Raw genomic sequence first — 24,469 nt, forward strand, 5'->3', positions numbered from 1 at the left:
TGAACGTTAAATGTACTGACAGAACTGCCTTGGTAGAAGCAGAAGCTGTTCAGGTGTTAATAACATTACGTCTTACGTCAGCAGCACCTGCAGCAGCACCCGGGAGAACCCATGGTTACAGCGCTGCTCAGACTGGTTACTGTCATGGTCAGAGTCGGGTGTGTGCGTGGGTGTGTGACCACTCTGCTTCCTCAGCTTAGTTACAGAAAACTTCTCCATGAATCTGTTGTGCTGCGCTCGGCTCTCGTCCACCTCTTCTGTTCTGTAACGAGGAGAATCTGTTGATTTATTGACTAAAATCAGTTGTTGTGATCTGTGAATCCATTCAGAACTTTAAGAACAGCCGTTCTTCTGTCAGTCAGCTCCTTGTTTGTGATTGTGTTTCTTGACCCGTGATGTAAAACACCTGGAGACTGTCTGTGGCTGCCTTGCTCACGGGCTGCAGGCAGAGAGCCGCTGAGTCGCTAAATAACAGCAGAACTACAGACAGAGCATCCAGGCAGGCAGCCATGGAAAGACAGTCTAATTACCTCCATGTACCCCGACACTGGGATGATTACACATACTGCGTGCATGTGCATGTGCATGTGTGTTCTGGGTCACGGGGTGTGTTTACAGACTCACTTTGCCCTCCGTCCAATCATCGGAGACGTTTGACAGATATGTCTTGGTCTCGCCCGGCCGGTGTTTTCTCACCAGAGCTGCATCCTGACAGCTGAGAGTGCTGCTGGGGAGGAAGAGAAATGTTCGTGTTCCTGCAGAGGCATGACGCACACGCACACACGCACACGCACACACACACACACACACACACACACACACCATTCTTTGTATTTATTGATCCGCCATCCGGAGGTCCTCGCTGTTGCCCGAATAAGCTGTTAACTCTCCTTGATAACCCATCATGTCCTCTGTGGAGAGGAAGGAAGTCAAATTAAAGCCTTCAAGCGTAAACAAACTCTACAGTGCACTACATAAGCACACACACACACACACACACCTGCTGAAACCTCGTCGTCTCCTTTCATGGATCTGCTGTACCCGTCTTGTCCTCACAGCGGCGGCGGTGGCGGTGGCGGCGGCGCTAATTCATGAACGAAGACTCTGCGTTTTTATCCACCGCAGCCTCTTTGAGACGTGAGACACGACCAAACGCTTCTTTTCAGTTCCACATGAGCTAAACTCTGAACCGTTAAGCTGAAGGTCCCGTCTGCTTCCTGTTTCCAACACGTCTGATTTTATTACCTGAGCCGACTGAAGGAGGCTGAAAGCTACACATCTGCTCGCTGTTTGATGGTTATAAGTCGAGAAAGCAGAGATTTCTGGGTTCCAGAGCTAAATTCAGACCTTTCGGCCTGCGGAGCTCCGAGAACGGTTCCTGGATTTTTCTGCTTCCTGGTAGAAAAGTCAGATTTGGAGCATTTAGTTAAAAAAAGAGAGAATTCAAATACCTTCATCATTAAATCATGATTCGACAGGAAATGATCGCAGGTCTGCAGACTTCAGTTCGTTTTGTCTTTTCTCATCTGATCAGTTGTGTCAGTTTGACGTGTTTGATGATTGACAGTTTGACAGCTGCTCTGATTGGCTGTCCGGTCATCTCAAGTCATTTCAAGTGAAGAGGCCTCACTCTGACTCCGTACCCAGCTCGTTTATCGTGCATCTCTTCAGATGAATTAAATGAACTTTAAGTCTTTGTGGTTTTATGCTTGACTGAACCCACTGAATCCGGCCTCCTGTGGTTTCTGATGTTCACGCGACGCTGACTCACTCACGTTTTTTCCACTTTTCCCTGATTTGCCGCGGTGGCAGATGTTTTCAGAGAGCGGTGGGGGTGCAGAGGGAGAGGTTGGCGATGGTGACGATGACGATGATGAGTTGGAAGAGGCCGGTGCATGCTGCTGATAGTTGTGTTTGGCCTGTTTATCGTCACGGAGGCAGCGAAGCTACTTTCAAACCTTTGCTGCTGCAGTTTGCGTCAAAATTCGTTCTGCTTAGATTTTTCTTCGAGTAAACGTCCATAAATCTGCAGCAGCAATAATACTTTTAGTCCTTTGACTAAAATGTCGTTTAGCTCTAGTCATGTTTTAGTCAGCTGAAATGTTTTAGTGGAATAAAAAGATTTATGCCGGGATCAGCGTCGTGGTCGGCGTCTGGGACACCCCGAAACACCCCGATGGAAAGACTAGCACCTCACGCCGTGACATGTTCCTGAGAGGTGACCAATGAGCTGCTCTCTCCAGAGCGCAGTCATGACCAGCAGGAGGAGGAAGATGAGGAGGGATGCTGAGGTTGCTGCTGTCGGACGGGACGACGAAGGAGAAGAGAAGTGTGTTGAGCTGTGGAAACAGCACCCCCTCCTCGAGGGAGAACCGTGAGCGAGTAGGCCGATGTTATTTAGGAGCGTTCTTGTTCATCTATGCAGAAATGTTCGTGAAGAAACACAACTACTATTCCAACAGGTGTTTGGATGTGTGCAGGCATCGCTCCTTTCTGAGAGGTCAAACAGGGAGGCTGTGTTCGCCAATCAGAGCACGGCTGCATGTAAACAGGAATAAAGGCAAATAACTGAATGTTTTTACATTTAAACATAATCATCGACTCCATGGCAACGCTGTACTTCCTGTTATGCACTGCGACGAAAACCAGCCCCTCCTCATCTGACCTATGGATGCTCTCGTTTTAACGTCTCTTCTCTCTGCTCACGTCGCTCTGGTGAACTCGTGTTTTAGCGTGAAGGTGTCCTCAGATAAACTGCTGCTGCGTCGCGTTTCTTTATCTGTGATGACGAGGTCTCACATTTTCAACCTGTTAGATGAAGGTGAGTCGCTGTGAACGTCCTCCTCCTCCTCCTCCTCCTGTCCTGCGGTTGAAGGCGGCTCAGTTTAGACACAGAAAGGCGAGGAAGCCCACACAGAAAGCTGTCAGCGGGAGATAAGTGGCTGCTCACTTTGTGTCGCTGGAAAATGCGTCTTTGACTTCCAGAATGAATTCGTCGCTGGCAGAGTTGCAACAAGCCGAAGAATAATGGTTTAATTTTCCCCCGCCGCCGCTGCCGCCGCCGCCGTCCTCCCGACGCCTCATACATATGCAGCTTACGAGCCGCGGCTCATGAAAACTTTAAACTCTCATTCGACACAATGTGTCATCTGTGGTTCGCTGGGCAGGAACTTCCAGGACGATGACATTTACGGCAGTGATTGTCTTTCCTGGCCCGGCTGCTCGACTCGACTGAGAATTACCTCCTGAAAAGTGTTGCTGTTAAAATATTTATCCACCAAACTAGACGCATGAATGTCGTGGACAGAAGAAGAGCTGAGGGAGGTGAGCAGGAGCAGGAGGGCAGGGCTTCAGACAGCAGTTACTCCTGGATCATTTGATTGACAGTTGTAAGTCTGATTAATCCTAAAACCAGAATCTCCTGTTTTCTGTACATGTTGGCATGTGTGAAGTTACTGAACAGCATCGTCAAATTTAAACATATTTATTCAAGTATGAAACAAAGCCGCAGCAGCAGGTGAACCACCCTTCGTTTTCTACGTGAAGCGTCGCCACGGCAGCGTCTGGATGCATCGCAGGCTCACAACTGTCAGCCTTCATCACCTGCACTGTCGCAGTTTCTCGTCTGTGCCTGCAAACAGCGAGTGAGAATAACTTGTGTTCAGTGATGTCGCTGATCACACCCTCTTCTGTTTAAAGAACAAGTCTCTAAACAGGAGAAATGCGTCTCTTCTGTCAGATCAGATCATCAGAAAACTTTTTTTGTTGGTTTCAGGATGGTGGTGAAAGATCGATGCGAGTAGATTCCACTGATTGAGTAAATATAAATTGGTGGGTTGTTTTCATAACTGTCAGTGAAGCTAAGTGATCATGATGAAGGTCACTTTCCGACCGGCAGCCAGCACAAAGCCATCGTTACCCAATGAAATGACTCGACCGTAGATCGAGTTCATTTCTTCATCTGGCCGGAGGTAACTGGGAGTTTTGTGAAGTGCTGCAGTGCGAGTTGATCGTCTTGTCTTGTTTGTCCTCTCCGCTAACTTCAGCTCATCTCTGGGTGCAAAATATCCACAAAACACCTCAGTTTCGCCGTGTATTGCTAATTGTTAAATTATTAGATCCCACATGTGCACAAATCTTGCCTTTACTGAAGATGAACTGCAGGATCACTTTGGTGGGACACACCAGAGCTTTGAAGGGGCTTTAACCCATCAAAGGCCCACAAACATGTCGAACGTATCAGCGCTGACAGTGGCAGTCTGTCAGGTTGATGATGTATTGTGAAGCTGTTCGGTTTGCAGACCACCAGCCTAGTCACCACTGTGTGCCCCCATTCAGTGATAGTGACTGAACAACCAGTTGCTGCCTGCAAAGGAAATGAGTTTAAAGCTGAAGTCATGGCTTTGAGAGGCAGTTTTATAGTTAATGAGCTAAATCTTCGTTATGGTGCTTTTAGAAGAATCTCCATCAGAGAAACGTGTCTGACTCTGCAGCCTCGCTGAGACAGATCCGTCTTCTGTTGTTTTTAGGGAACTCTGTTTGTTAATGAAAGACATTTGATCGATCATGTGACTCCTCATGGCGTCACACTTTAACAAAGAGTCTAATCCTGTACTTTTGTTCTGTTTCTCTTCCTCCCTGCCTTCCTATCATCTGCTCTTCTCTCGTCTCATTTCTCCTCCCAAACGGTCTCTCTGAACTTCATTTTCCTCCTCCGTCGTCTCTTGTCTGTCTCAGGTTAACAAGCAGCAGCTGCAGGCGGTGAAGGAGCGTTTCCTGGCTTTCCTCAGCGGGGAAACTCAGATTGTGGCGGATGAAGCTTTCTGCAACGCTGTGAGGAGCTACTACGAGGCAAGACCATTTACCCTCTACTCTGCTCTCCTCTTTAAAGCGAAACATGTTTGGGCTTCTCTTTGTTCGTCTTTCTGAGTGTGAGGCGGATCCAGGTGTCCTCCAGAAGCTACTGCAGGCAGTTTGAAGGGTCGGGAGTCTGCTGTGGTTCCAGATGTGCTGCTCTAAAGTTTGAATGTTAAAGCACCGTCATTAGGTTTCAAGGTCTGAGAGGTGCAAAGGAGCTTTTTCTTTATTGAGCTGGAGACGTGTGACCAGCAGGGGGCCATAAACAGCAGTGTCCATGCAGAGCAGGTTGATATCAGCTAGTGCACTGATAAGCTCCGCCCCCAGACTATGGTTGGACGGTTGTTGTGTTTCCATGTCAAGAAAGAACAACGTTCCTTTGCCGTTCATATTGGCAGCTTCATGCTGGAAAACACTGAAATGCAGAAATCCTCCTCACAACCCACTGCAGGACAGCGCCTCAGTGTGGCGGTTTGCTCTGCCAAGGCCTGAAACGTACATGAAGTGAAAGTGCAGTACCAGCAGGGGGCGATGATGAGTATAAAGGGCAACGAGATCTCTTGAGGGCTGGAGGTCTCACACAGGAAACCAGGGTCTGATTCTGGGTGAAACCAACAGTCAGTGTTGATTTTAAGATGACAGACATGATCTTTCTGAAACCGACCGTCACCTGAAATGTTTCTCAGCGAGCTTCGTTTTGGACATGAACCTAAAGTGACTTTGAGACGATCGTGGCCGATGTACAAACGACTGTGGGGCGTCTCCTCATATAGTTTGACGTGCTAAACGACCTGTTGTGCAGCATCTGGCAGTTTGTGGCACTGCGATCGTTCGACCCGACATGATGACCGTCAAACACAAACATACCGCGTGGTCTGATCCCAGCGTTGCATGCATGTATTATTGCAGACTGGCGTGGCCTGGCGGGTGAGGCGATGGCCAAGCCGTTGTGTCGGTCAGTTAACTGTTGCATTCTGGGTAATACAGTCTCTCTAAACTATGAAAATAAGACCCAAAACAGGAAAAGACAAGAAGTGACAGTGAGCTGCTGTCAGGAGCCCCTTCCTGTGCTTTCAGGCTGTCCTGCGTTCAGGTTCTGGTCCTGGAGCGTCACGCCTCCGTCGACCTCCACACGTCTCGTGACATGGTGGCTGTTGAGCTCAGTTTATCGCCAACGTCAGCACACAGCACAGCGCCACCAGTCTCTCTCCTCAAACGCAAACTTTTTAATTTCCATCACCTTTGCCAATCCCACATTTCTCCATCACTGATATCACTGAAATATTTTACCTCCGTCTCCGTGTGCACAAACCTGCTGCAGCTTTTCATCGTGTCGGCGGCGCTGAGCAGCAGCTGACAGAAACACGCTCTGATTTTATACTTCAGTCACATTTTCTTTAGGATTTTGGGGGATTTTGTTGTTGAGTTTGGATGGAAACCTGTCCGGAGACAAACCCTCCCACGTCCTCTGCAGTTTCCATCTCCAGTGTTGGAGGAGGACAGCTGTGAGCAGCGATTGCAGTGAATTTCCTCACTCTTTTTTCCAGTTTGACACTCTTATCTGTTGCTCCTCTGCCTCCATCTCTCCCTCTATCTCCACTCATCTTCGTCTTCCTCTCCCTCTCCTCTGCTGGAACGCCTATCATCCGGTGCGAGATGGAGATCTTATCGGCCTCTCGCAGCTCGTCTCCTTAATTGCCGGCAATTGTGAGACGAGCGGATCTCACAGAAACTCTCAGTCGCAGCGTTCGCGTCGCGGGAGAGGAGCCGACGGGCCGAACGATCAAAGAGGGACGATGCGTCGGCTTCAGCGGACGTCATCGTCCTCGTCAGCCACAAACTCTCCGTGTTTCAGATGTCCTCCCGAGAGACGGCCTGTGCACATATAATGACAGCATCGGAGATCTGTGCTGTTCTTCATTCATCGTGTGGAGCCGTGGCAGACGTTCCACACGAGGAAAGAAGGCTGCAGAGAAACGTGAGATGATCTGAGAGCGTGAGAGCAGATAGAAACATGCGAGGCTGTTAAAACAAGCGTTGCATAAAAAATTGCAGCTAATTGAGAAATTGTTCCTAAATTTTGGCTGATGGTATTTTTAGAATGTCAAAGGAAAGACGGATGTCTGATAGCTCTTCTTCCTCTGAGCCGCAGAGCTGCATGGTTGTCTGAAAACTATGAAAAACTCATCAGTGACTCACACTGTTGCTCTGGCTGACATGTTCCTGCATTACAGTGAACACACACACACTGTACACTCAGCACAACACAACCCGTCCTGCTCATTGTGGATTAATCCGCCTCTGAAAGTAGTCCCCAACAAATCCACCATTTCCTCCAGCTTTGCTAAAGTTTGCTAATAGTCTTCTGATATTTGTGAAGTATCTTTAAAGATGTCTTCAGTGGGAATCAACGGGCTTGGAAGTGAGAACCAGAGGCATGAAGTCAGAGAGTATGGAGACAGACCAACACATTGTTAGTTTCTGTGTTTTTGTGGAATTTGTTGTCAGAAGGAAAAGCATAGACTAACAGCAGCTTTAACCTGTAAGAGCTGAAAGCTCAGCGAGCTGCTGCAGACTTCAGCCTCTGCAAACAGCCCAGATTTGATTGGGTTTAGAACTTAGAAGGTGATCAACACTGCCAGGTTTCAAGCTCTGATTTAGCCTGAGGTGAGACGCAGTAGATATACACATTAATCATACTACGGCCGAGTGATGAGGTAGAAAAAAGGATCTACTCTAAATGTCCAGAGTCGTGCAGACTTTACACAGTAATCTACATATGTTGTTCTTTGGGATTAATTGTAGCCTGCAGATATCATGACTGGAAGGATTTGCAGTCAGCGATGAACTCTTGTTTCTGGTCCGTGTAATTTAAGATAAATTAAGGAATGGATTGGGTCATTTTAATACTAACGTAAAGCTCTCGATACTTGGACAGATCACGTGTTCACAGTGTTGAACCTCGCTGTGAACCACTGAGCCTTTCCAGGATGATTCAGACCCAACCATCACTATCACTGCTGTTCTCCGCCCTCCCTGGAAGGAAAGAGATCCCAAAATCAGAGCAGTTAGAATTAATGAGCCTCCAGAAAACAGTAATTATTTTTTCTGTCAGAAGTGTAAATTCAGTTTTGATGACAGTAAATAGAAATGAGCTGCTGTCATTTAAATTGTGCCAAATGAGAAACTAGAGACCAGCGTATTAATAACTGAAGCTTTCACATAAGATAAATGAATACTCGCTGTCAGCGTGGTAAATAACCACATGATGCAGCTGACGGTTACAGCTGATGGGCAGAGTGGGAGGTTTGTGGAGCAACAGCAGCAACAGTGAACTTAATCACTTTAATCTCGGTTATTTACAGACAACACTGAGCCTAATGATACCTGGAAACACAAGCAGACACTGTACGTAGAGATGCCAGGATGAGCATGATGAGCAGAGTTTGACCTCTGTGTTGTGTCGTTGATTCACCTGGAGGAGGGAAGACTGACGCTCGACAACCTCAAACTCAACCAGTTCACATTATTCAAGCGATTGCACCAACACTCGGGTTCAGGGAAGACCCAGGACACGCTGGAGGGACTGTGTCACTCGGCTGGCCTGGGAACGCCTCGGGGTCCCCCTGAAAGAGCTGGAGGAAGTGTCTGGGGAGAGGGAAGTCTGTGCATCACTGCTTAGACTGCTGCCCCCGTGACCCGGCCCCGGATAAGTGGAAGACAATGGATGGATGGATGGATGGACTCGGGTTCAGGCAGGGTTGAAGAATAGTTATTAGACAAATCTATAAATAAAAGGTTTGATTGACAAGAAATAAATACGTACAAACTCAAACACATGTCAAAGACTGAAGAGTCTCCATGTGTCCCGGTCTGGACTATGTGCTGTGAATGGCTGCGATGAAAAGCACAGAAGAATTCATCAGAGTGGAGCGTCTCGCTGATGGATGCTGTTGAGCTGGATGTTAATGAAACGAGGCGAACAGACGATCATGACCACAGACGACAGGTCAGACAGGTCAGGCTGATCAGCCAATCTGCTGTTAGCTTGTTACTCGTTGGACCAATGGAGGCACAGACTGAGCTCAGCATCGTTCAAAAGAGGCCGTCAGGTTTGGGTTAGATTTCATCGCTTGACTAAAGTCTTTGAAAAAGTGACGAGAATAATCCGGATTGTGCCGGTGTGCGGTGGGCTCAGCCAGCCACAGCAGAAAGCTGACTGCCCCCCCCGTGGAACAGAGCTGCCAGCGGGTCACCACACTGACTCTACCAAGTCAAGACAAGTCTAGTGCATAGATTATAAGTAATGTAACGTGTGAAGAGCAGAAAACTTGTTGAAGCCTTCGTTGGAGGACCCGGTCAGAGAGTTGGTACCTTCGGTCCAAAGCGAGACCCCCCCTCCTCAGCTGACCAGACTGAGAGTAACCGCTGTGGATGCTCATCCTCACCACAGGACCATGAGCTGATTAGCTGTGTTGTCACTGTCTTCACTGCAGGCCTCCCGGCTGGTGAGGCTTTAGCGATGCTCTGACTCCTCCAGCAGCTGCCAAAGGGGGGGTTCCTAAGTTCTGACCATGCAGGGTGCCTAAACTTTGCTTCCCAAACTTTTAAAACTGTAAAAGATTGAAATACAAAAGAAATCTGTGAAATATTGAGGAAATGTTTCATTTTCCCAGGTCTTCAGGTCATCTTTTACTCGCTCAGCGCTTCGTTTCTCACGGCGCGGTGTCACAGGACAAACGTCAGCTTCACATATGAACAGGGCGAGCTGATGTCAGCTGGGAGCTTGTTTGGTTTTTTCCAGGGGATTTCAGCTCCTGAGTGCAGCTCTGTGATCAGTTCTTCACTTGAGCGACAGTCTGATGATGAAGTGACGGCTTACTGTCCGTTCCCTCCACGTTTTCATTATCGACCCTTTCTGAGCACTTCAGGACGTCTTTAGGTATTCATATGTGCACAACTGACAGGTGTGTGTGTGTGTGTGTGTGGCTCGAGGGAAATGAAATCCTCCTCCATCAGTCGTCCCTCTGAGAGGCGAGGCGACTTTAATTGCCCGTCGTGCAGCTTTCAGAGCGATGCCGTGCTGGATCAGATAGTCAGGAGGTGGTTTTAGTTTGATGTTGCTCGCTGAGAGAAAACTGTCAGTTTTTGTCTTTTCATAAGAAAATTTACTGCAGGACTTCGAGGTGACGTCACATGTCATTACTGACAGGAAGTGTGAGGGTCATTGCTTAATTATGTTTCTCAAAATGCTAAATTGTGCCACAAACCTCTGTGTATCTATGAAATCACCTTGCAGAGACTAATCCAACATCATTTGTTGTTGTCGTGTTAAAGTCAGCTTGACTAGATTTGTATTTATTGGCTGTTATTTATGTGGCCCAAAGTTCAGCTCAGAGGGCTTTACAAAAAATAAAGGATATAAAATAAAGGGGGGGTTCCCTCCTCCAGGGCAGCAGGATGCCGAGATGTGTGAGGTGTTTCATGTACAGAGCAGACAGGTGTAGGAAAGTAGTTTGACGAAGATATTCAGTGTAAAATGATGTAAAAGAGAGAAAAGCAGCAAATCCAGAGAACGATTTCACTCTTTACTTGATTAAAACCGATCTGATTCATTGATTTTCAGAGAAGTTGCCAAAATGTTTCTGTTGATCAATGAATCGGCCGGTTGTTTCAACGTCGGAAACATTTTCTGCTTCTTCAGTTTGATGATTTGCTGCTTCATTCTGTAACACTTCAAACTGAATTCTGGTGATCGATGGATTTAAATGATTATTTGATGGCATGTTTCAGTGTTCTGCCATTTTATAGATTAGATTGTAAATTGATTAATCACAACAATTTAATTGACAACGGAACTAGAGATTTGTTGCAGCAGCACTCGAGTTCACTGCCTTCAGATGTCTGTGAGTCATCTCTCTGTCGCAGGTCTCTGGAGGCTGAAACCAATGAAGCCAGCCAGAGCGCCAGAGAGAAGTCTGATGGATCATTTGGAAAGTGATCAAAACTGCTGAATAAACAATAAAAACAAGGTGTCGCGCTGCAGAAGAGCAGATAAAATCCTGCTGAGAGACTGCAGACACCACAGCATCAGAAAAATACATCAATTCTGCCAAAAGCTGCGGTTTATATTTGTGAAGACATGCGTATTCTGTGCTGGCTGCAGGCGTCTCACCTGTAATTTAGCGTTTTAAAGCAGCTGGAGTCCGGCGCTTCAGCCGTGTGACATTTCTGGAGACCAGCGGGGTCTGAGTACCTCCAGCGAAGACATCTCTCTTTCTCAGGTTTTTCCCAGGTCTGCTCTCAGACCGTCTCTCGTCTCGAGCTTACACTTCAATCTGGAAAATGAGACGGTCGAGGGCAGCAGGGAAATCAAAACCAGGTCAGAGGGCGATATCATCAGGTCTGATCAATATCTGTATCCTGGGAGACATCGGTATTTTCTGACTCACTGTGTTGATCATCATGTTCTAGGTTTCTAGCTTCAGAATCTATTAACCTGTGGAGAAACGAGCTGAACAGCCTGACAAACGTATACACGCCGGGCTGCCGCCAAGGATCGTCAGCCTAAAATTACAAAATCTATTAATATAATGAGTGGGCTCAAATTAAAGCTCTCGAAGCACAAGAGAGTGTGTGTGAGTGTGTGTGTGTGTGTGTCACAAGACACGGGAAAGTGTGGCAGGAGCAACAGGAGTCTGTCCTTTGAGCTGCTGGAAGGCTTTTAATTTGAAAACACCTGCGCAGGTGTTTCATTGAGGGGGATAAATAAGAAATAATGCCGCGTCGGACGGTTCACGCCTCTGCGAAGTCCATTCATTTCTGATAATGGACACCTCGTTGGGCGTTATCTCGCTTATACCATGGTCACTTACGAAAAAAATAAATATTAAATCAGTTATGAATACCTTAATGTTGTTTTTTACCGTTAAAAGTTTTTCACAAGAAGCGGCTGAGCGGACTATTTAATATCGGCTCTCAAACTCCTAAAACTGACAGCACAGAATTCTCCTCCTTCTTTAGTCGGCTGGACAGACGCATAAAACAGTCACAAAATGTCATTGAGAGTAGCGGCAGTGTAGCTCTCAAAGTTGATGTCCATGTTTTTCTGAGCTAGGAAGTCTCTTAATGTTTTAACTGCCCATTTCGTGGTTTTCTTCGTCCTTTTCATCCTCTAAATTGTTCAGTTCCTCCGGTGTCACCTCCTTCTTATATTCTCTTCTCTCTTTCTCTTCTGCTGCATCCCAGTCTTCAAATTCACCAAATAGGTTCAATGAAACTATAAAATCACTCATGTTTGGTCTACTGTCTTGCCGTTGTGATAAATAAACTGAAATAACGTATGTTAACGTATGTTCTGAGTTTCTGTTGCCACGGTTACCAACTAGCGTTTGAGCCAGCGCAATAATTTAGAACTGCCCTGTCAGCTAACCTGCGTATGATAATACACGTGATAGATTTGACTTTTTAACCTCTTGAAGCTAAGATGAGGGATCTGTCCAGCAGATCCTGCAGAGCTGGTTTTATTTTGAAAGTATCGTCATCAGATGTCTTCAACAGTAGTTACTGTGAGCCTCCACCCGGACTGATTACTGCCAGAAGAACGCTTTGTGTTTTCTTCATCCTCATCAAGTGATGCATTTCTCCTGATTTAAAGGAATCAAGCAGTTTAATGAATTAAATTATGAGCTTGTTAGTAGCTGCTGGGAGTCTCCACGCTGCACGTTCACACCCAGACTGTGGAGGTCAATAAGAGTTATTTCTTCCCAAAGCAGTATTTCTGTGTAATAATATAATAATCATTATAATCCTGCTTCAAAAAACACCTTTAAACTAGCAGAAACAGTTATCTTGTCGAGCAGTCGGCTCGTTCCTGTCGGGGTTTTTCCGTCTCTGCTCTGACTGAACATCGTGTAACGCCGTCGTGTGAATATCACACGGATCACGCACGAACGTGCCGTTCGCAGCGTGTTTGTGTTTATCTCCCAAACGGACGCACCTGTCATGTACAGAGCGTCTGTGAACGCATCGGGAGCTCCGGGCTGTTTGATGCATGGATTCCTCGGTGTGAGTGGGAGGCCTGGATCTGCGTGCGTCTGTTTGCTTTGATACAAGTTTCACATGGAGGCCTGCTAACGCGCCATGAAAGTGGATTTAGACGGAGCCGAGGAGGAGTCGGTAAACGTTTGAAGTGTGTGTGCAGGCGCTTTTTTCTTTTCCGTAGATGAACATACAATCCTTCCTCCGCGTGTTCATTTAAACATTTTTCATTCAAGTGTTTTTCTCTTTTCAGAGGATGTGAAGCAAACAGATGTTCTCGCAGCAGCAGCGGCGGCGACACGTCACAGCTGCCATCTAAAGACGTCTGGACCGTTTTGTTGTTGGATGTTTGTGTTGGAAAAAAAGCCTTTTGAGGTTTAACCCACAAATCAACAACATGAGCAAATCCTTTGGTCAAGTTCAGATTTTCAGATCCAGGCTTAAAACCCATCTTTGTTCTCTGCACTTCTGTTCTCGCTCCGCTGGCTGTCAGCTGGCTGCTGCCTCGCCGCTGCCCGCGTCTAGTGAATTGAAGTTAAAGGAGATATAATCGATATTGTTATAACATCGGGGGGGTCAGGGGGTCAGCTGGGTTCACGCTCAGCGCTCTCATATCATCCAGCTGTGAAAGCTTTGAAACGTGGCTGCAGCTGGTGAACATCAGCAGCAGATATTTCCCTCAGGAGGACGCAGACGTTAAATGGATGTTGGACTTTGATTCACCAGGCGGCCACAAACACAAACGGATGCTAACAAAGCTCCATCGCTGCTGGACTTCACAGCACACGTTTCTATAAATGTACATCAGTCTGGCAAACGATGGATCCCGATGGAGGTGTTTTATCGTGTTTTCCACAAGAATTCCATTAACGAGAAGTCAGATTTAGAAACATGAGACCTGCCTCCTCATCACCGTACAGTTCTGATGAATAACTGAGCGTCCGTGTTGGTGCGGTGATGCTGTGAGGCAGCTAACGGCCGACACGGAGCCGCCGCCGAGCGTGCGGTTAAACGTCTGCTGCTTGTGTCTTCGTGAGGACATCTGAACCTCTCGTTGCCGTGTTTTCTCCTTAACAGGCGCAGCTCACGCGTGCTCTCGGTAATTAGACGTGACTTCCTGGCGTACGAGCAGTTTCTGTTTGATCGTGGCCGGCTCAGACGCATGATGAAAAGGTTTTAACCGGCCTGTCGCGTCAGAGCGAGCGGCACGTTGACGTCTGCTGGAGTTCAGAACTGCGTTTCCTTTGTTTCCTCTCGGCGGCGTGCAGCCGCTGCTTCCTCTCCAGCCTCCTCGGGTTTTTTGCCAGAGTTCCCGGTCGGTGGGAGGTGACGATGACTCAACGGCGTCTCTGCTGTGAAGTCGAGCGACCTGTTAGTCTGTCGCATTAAAGGACCGCCCACATTTCCAGCTGTCCTCTAACCGCAGATGGTCATTATGGCCCGAGGACACGTTGCTGAAGCGTCTGAAGCTTTGTCTCCTGTCGGGTCAGAGTTAAACTGAGTTGTCAGACTGCGTTGGACCTGTAACAAGGTGGATCTTTTAGTTATCTCCAGCATCCAGCCTCTCTCTCTGTGTGAAGACCGACTTCGGGCTCTACTTCCCGGCTCGTTCTGGAGCTTTTGACCATGGTCCTGATGTAGTGACCAGTAGCTGTGTGATTGAACCAAAACTCAGGACATCTTACATGAAAAAGAGAAACAAAGTAGTAACGAGGTCGTATTTGCTCATCATTCGTGTTGTTGTTACGGAGGGAGACGGCGTCCCGTCGTCATGGTATTTACATCCCTGCATCACTCACACTCTCCTCCTTACATTTCTATGCAGATATTTAGTGTTTCCAGGTTCAACTGCTGCAGCCTTAATGTAAAGTTATATTTAGATTCTTTGACTAATGTTTGTTGCTTCTCTATAGCAACAGAAAAGCTGCTTTTCTTTCTTTCTTCCTCGGTTTTATATTCTAAATGTGATTATCATCAAAGGTCTTTGTATTAATTGAGCTCGTTGGTTTGAGCTGCTCCCCTTTCAGTCCCCATGGAGACCAAACAAACTGTTTTTCTTTTTGTGTGGCTCTGCAATCACTCGAATTGAAAGTTGAAAGGAAAGATTTGTGATGTTCTTCAGTTTCTGGACTTGTGACTCCGTCTTTGTCGGGTTTGGTACTCATAACAAAGATTAGTAGATTTTGGAGGGTGGACTGAGAAACTGGCCTCTGTCCTGATCCAGACCAGGAACTTAGTTTATATTTGTGTTGAATATATGCAGCCAGGGGGCTTCTTCCTCGGGTCAGTCGCACCGTTTCTTCTATCTGTGACCACCATATTGGCAGTCTTAAACACTTCTCATGACGGCAGCTAACAGGCAAGTGTGTCGTTAAAGACGTGGTAACACTCAGTACAGCTAACGCTCGTTAACGTGTGTGTTTCTTACACTGAATCAGTATTCAGAGCTGAGTGTATCCCATAATTCCCTCTGGTCTGTTGCTGGTTTTAGGACAAAATTGATCAGCTGACGTCAAGAAGTCTGTGAAATCTTAGTGTGACTCGTGGTACTGTTGATATCCGAACATTATTAATGTGCTAACAGACCCTCAGAGTTGTCATGTGACGCTAACACCTGGCCTCGGTGGGACAGAGAGGAGCACGTTTGCACATGTGACATCGTCAAGATAAACATTTAATCCTTTTATCAAAGATAAAACGGCGAGTCGAAGCCGAGTTCAGCACTTTGCTCTGATTTCCTGCTTCACCCGTCTGATCGGACGCAGAGCAGGAGGACCAATCAGAGCGTTTCTCATCCGAACTGAACCGAATCCTCCAGGATCGGATCTGAGCCGTCAGCAAACAGCTGTTCGTTACGCCTCTGACACTCCTCCTCGGTGGCTTTTTACTTTTCCTGACAACCTTCGTAACTCTTCCACTTCACGTTCGTCTGCAGCGTTTGCAGCGTGAGAGGAGGAACGGGACGATTCTGCAGCTTCACTCGAGGCGGAGGACGAGCCCCGATTGTTCCTTCAGTCTGCACAGCATCAGCTGTTTAACTTTTCAGAATAAACTCGGTCAGATCAGTTCAGCTGGCAGATCTGCTGCAGCTCGATTCCACCGGGCTCGACCGCGTCGCGTCCCGGCCGGTGATGCTTTCTCCGTCTAATCAGACCACACTGAGCTTCCACATTTGGCCAAAAGTCTGGATCAGAAGCTGCTTCCTGCTTCCTGTTACAGACTCTGAATAATCTGAGGCAGGAGATGGGACTCAGCTGTGTGGAGAAACTCACATTTCAGGTTTTCTCGATGCGTTTCGTGCTCGTCTTAGTGATCACAGGTTTTCATTCGGCCGCAGAGAAACTGAAAAGCTGAATTGTTTGATTGTCTGAGCTTCATTTACATAATCACACGGTCTATATTTGATCTCTGTATTGTCACGGTGTCAGGGAGTCAGTGACGGCTTGGCTATTGTCTGGAGTCGTATTGATGTTTGCATTGTCCCGGTTGTGAGTCGCAGTGAACAGTTTCGGGCTTCTTGCATCTTTTGGAACATTTCCAACATGCAGGACGTTGGTCTTCACGTCCACCTCGGTCCTCTCCCTCCCTCCCTCCCTTCAGTCATGTCTTTCCTGTGTATATACTTACCATCATTCCTGCTTCCATCCACCAGACACTCTCAGACCCTTCCACCTTCCCCCACCTGTCCTGTGGTAGCCTCCGTCCATCCAGTCCCACTCACCTGTCCCTCTCCTAATCAGCCCTGCAGTGCAAACAGTAAAACTTTCCTCCTGGTTGCAGTGTTTTTAATCTTCTGCTGCCTGAATCTGAACCTCAACCTGAACTGGAACCTGCCCACCCACCTGTACCTGCCCACCCACCTGTACCAGCCTGTACCCACCTGTACCTGCCCACCCACCTGTACCTGCCCACCCACCTGTACCAGCCTGTACCCACCTGTACCTGCCTGTACCCACCTGTACCTGCCTGTACCCACCTGTACCTACCTGTCAGCCTTTTGTTATCAGTAAATCACTGGAAACCTCCTGCTCGCCTCTTCTGGTTCAGTCCTGCGTTTGCTGAGTCGTGATGGTGACTCCCACAGCTGGATGTCTTTGACTTTGGACAAAAGACTCTGCCGGTTGAACGAACTCAAATGCAGATTCAGCTTCATTCAGTCCAAAAGGTGACGCACGGAACAGCTGACCCGCTGAAACAAGGTGGGCTCGGATGACTTGATGATGTGCTGTTTACTGCAGTCAGTGAGATGAAGGTTAATGACTGTCAACGCCATGACTCAGATTCTTCTCCTCCTTCCTGAAGCAGCGCCGTTTGTCCGTGTCTTTATTTCTGTGCGTCTCTTAAACCTGAATCAGGTCTCTGCAGACCTGGTTCCGGTGCTGACGGCTCCTCTGTCTCAGTGATCCATTAAATGAAGCTTATTTTGGAGCTTTTCTGCTGATATATGGACCACGGAGACGTTTTAATATCGAGCCGAGGCATGTTTTATGCATGAAGGGACATGTGAGGTACAGTTTCTCACGGCTGATGATGGAGCACTGAAAAGATGCTGCGACAGAGCAGCTCCATCATAACGACGCGTGATTAAATGAGCAATCTGCTGGTTGAAGACGCCTTCCAGCTGTGCTGATGGCGGGACGATCAGAGACGGAGAAACTCGCTGATCTGCCGTCTTTGTTCTCGACAGGACTCAGACTTGTTACTCGTCGTCTTTTTATCACAAACAGGTGGAAATAATCCTGCGGCGTCCTTTCACGAGACCAGATTAGTGAACACATTCAGCTTCTTCTTCTCTTTCACTTTCTCTGCTGACGCTGCAGAGTTTCATCATCTGACGCAGACGTCCCGAAAATGAAATCAGATGATTTCCCATCAGCCAAATCTGATCAGTCAAACCCACAGTCAGTGAAAGTGGCCTTTTTTGCTCTAATCGGCTCCGAATCAAGCAGGACCGACTCCTCTCCAACACGTTTCCTGTCCGGTTATGTGTGGGGGGGTTAAAGTCAGACCGTTGCTCGTCCGTCTCCTCTGAAGCAGCCCTGCCGACGCTCGTCGTCTCAGTCTTTAATCTCCTGACTTGCTCTGCTGGTCTGTAAATAATTTAGTGAAATTTTAAAGCCCCAATTAATTGGAGCAGCGGGGGAGGGAGGATGTCTCCCGCTGATCGATTCATTAGTAATAATGGCTGACATTTATGTCTCCGCACAAAATGAAGGAGAGCCTATAGAGTCCAGAGAGCAGCAGAGGGGGGGCTGCAGGCTGACTGACGACCAGATCCAGGTCAGTTCAGCCCCCAGCCCTCACTCCTCAGTCCTTTATATCATTCATTTCTTCATAGGAAAGTCTGATATACAGCTAGAAAAGATCTCATCAGTAACCGAACGAGTCAGAAACGACCAGTTTCATGTGTCCCATATATGTTTTTACTGACCATCCTGCAGGACAAAGCCCCCCAGTGTGGACGTTGTTCTTGTATTTTTATATATTTAAAACTGCATCATAAGATAAACTGTACTGTTTTATTTATTTATCCCAAACTGGAGAAATTCATCTTTTATAGCAGCAGAATAAAAAAGGAGACGTAGAAAAAGAGAAGAAGAAGAAGAAGAATAGAGTCAACTAGAAAATTCCTTCTGGGAGAATTTTGAAAGGGACACGGGGGGCTGCTGCCGGGGGGAACCATCTCTGTCACCATGCTAATTAAAGCCATGACCAGAGCTAATCACACAGACACACGATCATCTTTCACTGTGTTTGGATTTCTAGGTTTAACTGCCACTTCAAAAGTCCAGACTCTAACCTGTGACCTTATTCTCAGTTATTCTCTTAAGTCTCAGGGTGTCTGTACCACCAAAACCATTTTTTGGGGGGGGGTTCAGGAATGGTAGTCCGTCTCTGTTTTTTTAAATTTGTATTTTTATTTTATTTTTTAAAGTTGGTCTGATGTTCACATAGTGAACAGTACAGAGCAGGGAGTCATCGATCCAGGCTCAGAGGGCTTCTGGACGGGGGGTCAGACCCTCCACCAGGCTGACAGGAGGCTCAGAGCGCCATGAAGGGAGTGACCTTTATGCACACACAGACACACACACACCGTCCTGCTGCTCCAAATACTCACTACACCAAATATAGATTCATCCGCCGCTGAAAATAGTCCCAGACGAATGCTCCGTTTCCTCCTGTTTGATGAATGTTGTAAATGTGAAATCTGCTGAACATCTTCAGGAGGAACCAACGAAACGGGGACGGGACTCTGTTCCGTTCTGGAACTGAAAAAAGGAAGAACGCAGTTTGTGGTTGCTCAGTCCTCTCGTGGATCGACATAGAGCCCAGATGGAGATGAGTGCACGCTGAAGCGGATGCTGAACTCTTTGGACTCACGAGGATCATGTTTCCTGTAGTGAAACAGCAGATCTCGTTGGTCTGTGGTTCGTTTCAGCTCGGATGGAAAACAGTGATCACACTGACGTGGAAACATAATGAGCTGAGGTTAATGAGCCACTCACTCCTCCATTATTCCGTCTTCACCCAGTCACAATTATCAAACCGTGACCATTTTACCGTCTGCTGATATCTGCTGATATCTGAGGCACGCTGATACGTGAAAGGCAAGTTTGGTCAGTTAGTTTTAATGCTGCTCTTTGAACCCAAGCTAACAGCTAATTTGTTTTGAACATTGACGATCTTTACCCAGGGCCTTGTTGTCACTGCGTGGCTCGGCTTGGCTCAGCTCGGCTCGGCTCGCGTGGAACCGTGCTTTTTTGTTTTTTTCCGTTGGGAAAAGTTGTGGCTATCACCTGGTACATCTGCATCTTCAGGTGATGTTCAGAGTGGGTTCATTCAGATTGGTCAGAGGAACCGGAGTGGACTCGTCGTCTGTTTTGAAAATAGTGAGACTTTGCTGAACCCGGCTTCTCCTCTGATAGGCCTCTTTTCACCGTAGCCCCGCCCCACAGGTGGACAGGATTAGTTCCTCACATCTGTCATGGATGGCGCCCTGGCTGTCTGAACCCATGATTGGGAGGCTGTCATTGGTCCACTGCAGTTCTGTCCAGAGGCGTTTGCTGCTTATTTCACTCATGATTGTGTGTTGTAGCGTCTAAAAACTCTTAAAAAGCAGATTTTTAATCAGATACAAATTCTGTGGTGTTTCAGTGGTGGTATATATATGTTTGCAGGGACAGTCCTCAATCTAAAAACCATCTTATTGAACGACTAAATTAACTCCTGAGTTGCTGCTTGTGTTTTATTTTTTAACCTTTTTTTAACCAATACGTCTCATTTAGATGAAGCATCTCTTCTCCAAGAGGCAGCAGAACAGTTACGTCGCAGACATAAAACAGTTTGACTTTGCTTTAGGATCACTTCCAGGGTGTTGGGGGAAACCAGCTCCAGAAGAGTCAGGTGGTTTTCTAACCGAGTCCCAGCAGCAGCGAACTCGTCGCTCAGTTAGCAGGACGAAGGTTATCGGCTCCCTGCTATTCTCATCACACAGCCGTGGTTTAACCCCACCTGACGCTCCGCCATCAGTCTCCTGGTTTCTGGCGTGGTCGTCTGAACCGTCAGCTTCTTCGTCCTTCCTGCGTCGTCTCCCCCAGCAGGAGCGATTTAATGTCTTTTTGTTCTCTGCAGTTTGTGCGGAGTGATGCAGAGAGGCAGATTAGCTGCTGTTAGCGGGCTGCTAACCTCCCTCCTCATCCACTTAACGTTTGCACGTTTCCATTCATCACCAAACAGAGGAGGCTCTCTGTGTCGCCTCTCAGCGCCCCCCCCTGCTGATTTCTACTGATTTCTTCTACACAAAACAACCTTTTTTCTGTTGTTTCTCTTTTATCTCCTTATTGAGACTCCTTAGCTTGATTTCTGTTCGTCGTTACTCTTGTAGCTCCGCGGCGGTTCCTCTCCGTCTGCTGCTGGTTCAGGCTCTCATGAGGCCGGGTTGAAGCTGGTGTCCTGGTTCAAACAGGACGTGTTGTTTCGTGTCGGTCGGCGGCTGCAGGACGAGCTTCAGTCTGTCGGCATGTCGGCTTCCTTTCATGATCTTTGTCTTTACCAGTGAGCTTACAGATGAATTGTTTTACTTATGTTTTACACATCGTCCAAACTCTTGTGGAATCAGGGCTGTAGTCAGATGGCTGTGAAGGGGCGATGTCAGCACAGACCTGTTTACTGATACACTGTAAAATGTGTGTAGGTCATTGTTCTTTCAGAGCTCTGTTTGAGGACACTCGTACAGATGTTCTGTGTTTATATCAGCAATGAACATTTGTTAATGTACAGTAGAGGCCGAAAGTTTGGACGCACCCTCTCATTCAATGTGTTTTCTTTATTTTCATGACTGTTTACAGTGTAGATTCTCCCTGAAGGCATCAAAACTGTGAATGAACACACGTGGAGTTATGTTCTTAACAAAAAAGGTGAAATAACTGAAAACATTTATATTGTAGTTTCTTCTAAATAGCCCCCCTTTGCTCTGATGACTGTTTTGCACTCTTGGCATTCTCTCGATGGGCTTCAAGAGGTCGTCACCTGAAATGGTTTTCACTTCACAGGTGTGCCTTGTCAGGGTTAATTAGTGGAATTTCTTGGGTTGGGACCATCAGTTGTGTTGTGCAGAAGTCAGGTTAACACACAGCCGACAGCCCTGTTGGACAACTGTTAAAATTCATATTATGGCAAGAACCAATCAGATAACTAAAGAAAAACGAGTGGCCATCGTTACTTTATGCAATGAAGGTCAGTCAGTAAATTGCCAAAACTTTAAATGTGTCCCCAAGTGGAGTCGCAAAAACCATCAAGCGCTACAACGAAACTGGCCCACATGAGGACCAACCCAGGAAAGGAAGACCAAGAGTCACCTCAGTTCATCCGAGTCACCAGCCTCAGAAATCACAAGTTCACAGCAGCTCAGATCAGAGACCAGATGAAGGCCACACAGAGTTCGAGCAGCAGACCCATCTCTAGAACAACTGTTAAGAGGAGACTGCGTGAATCAGGCCTTCGTGGTCAAGGAATGGACATCAGACCAGTGGAAATCTGTGCTTTGGTCTGAGGAGTCCAAATTTGAGATGTTTGGTTCCGACCGCCGTGTCTTTGTGAGACGCAGAAAAGGTGAACGGATGGATTCCACATGCCTGGTTCCCACTGTGAAGCATGGAGGAGGGGGTGTGATAGTGTGGGGGTGTTTTGCTGGTGACACTGTTGGGGATTTATTCAAAATTGAAGGCACACTGAACCAGCATGGCTACCACAGCATCCTGCAGCGACATGCCATCCCACAACGACCCCAAACACACCTCCAGGCTGTGTGAGGGCTATCTGACCGAGAAGGAGAGTGATGGAGCGCTGACCTGGCCTCCACAGTCACCGGACCTGAACCCCATCGAGATGGTTTGGGGTGAGCTGGAGCGCAGAGTGAAGGCAAAGTGCTAAACACCTCTGGGAACTCCTTCAAGACAGTTGGAAAACCGTTTCAGGTGACGACCTCTTGAAGCTCGTCGAGACAATGCCAAGAGTGTGCGAAGCAGTAATCAGAGCAAAGGGGGGCTGTTTAGAAGAAACTACAATATAAAACATGTTTTCAGTTTTTTCACATTTATTTGTTAAGAACATAACTCCACATGTGTTCATTCACAGTTTTGATGCCTTCAGGGAGAATCTACAATGTAAATAGTCATTAAAATAAAGAAAACACATTTAATGAGGAGGTCTGTCCAGACTTTTGGCCCGGACTGTATGTTATTGATTGTGAACTCAAATTTTGATCAGTATCAGTCTGGGCTTTAATTTATTGAGCAATTCCACGTCTGAACAAGTAAAACCTGGTCTGACATCATCACTGATGCACATAATTTCAACAAAAATGAGCAAAATGAGCAGTTTTAAAAGGCTGTTCTTTCTAATTTCTAATATTATGTGATCGATTATGAAGTTAAAAATCTTTGCAGTGATGGAATCAGTCAGGAGGGATGAATTTGTGCGCATCAGTAGAGGAACGAAGCTGAATATGTGATGTGTTTTGGTCCGGTTCGATGCTGGTGCCAGCTGCTCTCCTTCAGATGAATCATTTTCTCACTGATGTTGTGCTCTTCAGAGTCTCAGAGCGCCGAGCAGGAAGAGGTGAAGCAGCCAGCCGAGAGACTGTTTAATGTCGCACTGAGCAGCTGCTGCTTCGGTCTGAGCCTCTTATTCCTCCGTCAGACTCCGCGAGAGTCGCTTTGGATAAAGAGCTTCTGTCAAAAGCCTCAAATGTGAATGAACCACAGAGTTTAACATTAGACCCTCTGAAAGGCTGCGTGGAGGAGGACAGAGCAGTCTGAAAAGTCTGAACAGGGTTTGGAAAACTGGCTTTCAGCCATGCAGCAGCTTCTGCATTGGTCCTGAAGATTAGAAACCTCAAGCGTCTTTAAATCTAAAGCTGCTTTATTAATAAATCCAGTCTGTTTAAACACGGGTGGAAGGTGATTACCTGTCGTAACGTATCTTTCTTTTTGTTTGGACGCCTCAGCTCACCCAGATCTCAGTTAATTGGTCTACTGCTGTGCTCATTGCTGGAAGACGCTTCGGGATCTCAGTGTTTTCATTAATAATGAAGGAGGAGGCTGATCTGGATAATTAAACGATAGATGAATAGCCTGCGTGTCGTCTGGCCGCCGGTCACGTTCTGTTTCTCTCTCCTTCGCAGGGCTTCCTGAAGAGCGAGCGCGTCTCCAGGATGGTTCAGAGCGGCGGCTGCTCCGCCAACGACTTCCGCGAGGTCTTCAAGAAGAACATCGAGCGACGCGTCCGAAGCCTCCCGGAGATCGACGGCCTGAGCAAGGAGACGGTCCTCAGCTCCTGGATCGCCAAGTACGACGCCATCTACAGGGGGGACGAGGACATGCGGCGTCAGCCACCGCGGGCGCACCTGAGCGTCGTGTCAGAGCTCATCCTCAGTAAGGAGCAGCTGTACGAGATGTTCCAGCAGATCCTCGGCATCCGCAAGTTTGAGCACCAGCTGCTGTACAATGCCTGCCAGGTGAGCCGCCAGAGGTCCACAGGTACAGACACACATGCACCGTTATCTGCTACATTATCATTAATACTCACCTGTCATATGTGCGTGACAGCCTGGCTTAATGATGATGACAGTGCCTCAGCTGTACTTCCTCTAATGTCCACTAGATGCTGCTGTAGGGACACTTTGACTGTAGCGAAGCCGCCAGCTTCTCTGCACGTGAAGTCATTTCGTGCGTTTTAATTTAGCTTTAGCTTTGAGCTGATTCAACTTGTTCTGTGTGACTAGAAATTGTCTTTTAGAAAGATGGAGATCAGAAATGAGGCCTGGACGGCGTCCCACACTGCAGTGCTCCTTCTGCTGCCGGTCACAGTGGTGACGTTCAGAAATTAAAGGTTCTTCACAGAGTTTGACAGTTTTAAGCTTTTAATCGAGGCGTAACATACTGTACAGCAGTGGTGTGCAGACATGGTAGCGCGGTGTTGTCGCGCTGTATCATGAGCAGGACTCTTTGGGCTCGAGACTTTTCCTGGGAGGTGCCAAAGTGCACTAAGTGATTCGGTCAGTTCATGCATG

The 24,469-nt window shown here is 47.3% G+C and overlaps 1 protein-coding gene across 3 annotated transcripts in view; it reads left to right on the forward strand.

Annotated features, from left to right (window-relative positions):
* The window catches only part of cadps2 (Ca++-dependent secretion activator 2), a 162,613-nt gene that overhangs the window by 27,290 nt on the left and 110,854 nt on the right, over positions 1 to 24,469 (forward strand). For all 3 annotated transcript variants that reach the window (XM_041939895.1, XM_041939893.1, XM_041939894.1), the window contains exons 2-3: positions 4,738 to 4,851; positions 23,582 to 23,914. In XM_041939895.1, the coding sequence (XP_041795829.1) occupies positions 4,738 to 4,851; positions 23,582 to 23,914 (447 nt within the window). The remainder of the gene's footprint in view (positions 1 to 4,737; positions 4,852 to 23,581; positions 23,915 to 24,469) is intronic.

Source organism: Chelmon rostratus, chromosome 6 (assembly GCF_017976325.1).
Source record: "Chelmon rostratus isolate fCheRos1 chromosome 6, fCheRos1.pri, whole genome shotgun sequence".
Classification (NCBI taxonomy): Eukaryota; Metazoa; Chordata; class Actinopteri; order Chaetodontiformes; family Chaetodontidae; genus Chelmon; species Chelmon rostratus.